The sequence below is a fragment of the Vigna angularis genome, chromosome 7 (genome assembly GCF_016808095.1).
Source record: "Vigna angularis cultivar LongXiaoDou No.4 chromosome 7, ASM1680809v1, whole genome shotgun sequence".
NCBI lineage: Eukaryota > Viridiplantae > Streptophyta > Magnoliopsida > Fabales > Fabaceae > Vigna > Vigna angularis.
Genome location: NC_068976.1, coordinates 30,435,426 through 30,437,121, shown reverse-complemented (window position 1 = coordinate 30,437,121; position 1,696 = coordinate 30,435,426). Strand labels below are relative to the sequence as shown.

General features: G+C 45.0%; 1 protein-coding gene across 1 annotated transcript; it reads left to right on the top strand.

The window, feature by feature from the left end:
- Positions 1-1,037, top strand: LOC128197881 (caffeoylshikimate esterase-like; the record flags this gene model as incomplete). The annotated part of the gene is made up of 1 exon (XM_052880725.1): positions 1-1,037. A coding segment is annotated over one exon (867 nt), but the record flags the coding sequence as incomplete, so codon positions are not given.
- Positions 1,038-1,696: the final 659 nt, after the last annotated feature.

Sequence of the window (1,696 nt, the reverse complement as noted above, 5' to 3'; positions counted from 1 at the left end):
AACACGCATTACGATGACGCTGGTCGCGTTCTTCCTCACCGCCACCAAGCTCGCCGGAGCTCTCTTTACTCTCACCGTTGCCGCCAACGCCTTCTCCTACTCCCGCTTCCGCAAGAACAACCTTCGCCGATTCCGCTCCCCTATCGACGAAACTTCCGACAAAGAGAGCTCGGATTAAAATATACTCAGTGTCCTGGAGCTCTCTTCGTCCCCTCCGTAAACCTCGTCGCAGACGATTGCCTCTCCTTCTTCAACTCTATCAAACAACAAAACCCCCAATTCCAACACCTCCCCTCTTTTCTCTTCGGCGAGTCCATGGGCGCCGCCATCTGCCTCCTCATTCACTTCCTCTCCCCGGAACCCTTCAACGGCGCCGTTTTAGTCGCCCCCATGTGCAAAATCTCCGACAGCGTCAGACCCAGATGGCCCATTCCCCAGATCCTCACCTTCCTCGCCAGATTCTTCCCCACTCTCCCCATCGTCCCCACCCCCGATCTCCTCTTCAAGTCCGTCAAGGTTCCCCGCAAGAAACTCATCGCCAACATGAACCCTTTGAGGTATCGCGGAAAGCCGAGGTTGGGCACCGTCGTCGAACTTTTAAGGGTTACCGACTTCCTCAATCAGAGGCTCTCTGATGTCAACCTTCCTTTCATTGTCTTGCACGGCAGCGCCGATGCTGTCACCGACCCCGATGTGAGTAGGGAGTTGTACCGCGAAGCCAGGACCCTCGATAAGACCATCAAGGTTTACGACGGGATGATGCATTCCTTGCTGTTCGGAGAGACCGATGAAAATGTTGAGATTGTCAGAAACGATGTTCTGTCGTGGCTGCTCGCTAGGTCTGGTGGGGAAACAAGACTTCAATGAAGAAGGTTTCAAGGTTCTGTTTTGTTAATTGTCTTGATGCATTTGGTGAATTCGATGCTACAAACAAAATTATATCATCGGACTGGCAACACCAAAATGTGAACTGTACTGTCCATTTCATCCAACAATTCTAATTTATTGATATATTGATGCAAGAAATTTATTCCCTTCACCAAATGTTCACTTCATCGTTTCTGTATGGGCAAATCATGAACAAAAGCTACCACTTTTGGCAACGGTGAGAGTAAAGAGAGCTCCGGCGAGCTTGGTGGCGGTGAGGAAGAGCGCGACCAGCGTCATCGTAATGCGTGTTTCAGTTGCTAAGTAACCCTCTAAGTGCCACGTCATTGACACGTCAGTGCCAAATAATCAGCCACTTAACACCGTTAGTGTGTATTTAACGGAGATGACTACATTGACACAAATTTTTTCTATGTTTGGATTCAATTGACACTTTTACACCACGTGAGGACGACAATGAAACTTTTTTAAAAATGAGGATGAATTTGACACAATTCAACAAAACTGGGGACAAAGGAAGCAATTAAACCAAATAGTTTCCTTAGAATAAATAAATAAATATCGTTCGGTTTCATTTGTTCTTTTACTTCTTTGTCTTCAAATATGAAAGAAACAAACGATTATTTTTAATCGTAAATTGAAGTAGATTTTTGTCATGGTGTTTGTGTTGTGAAACGATGTTTGACATAGAAGTTGCATAATTGATGTCCAAAATATATTAGTTTACCATTCTTTGCTTGGATTCTGCACATCTTAACAAGACAGGGAAGTATATACAAAAAAATAATAATGAATGTAATTTGATACA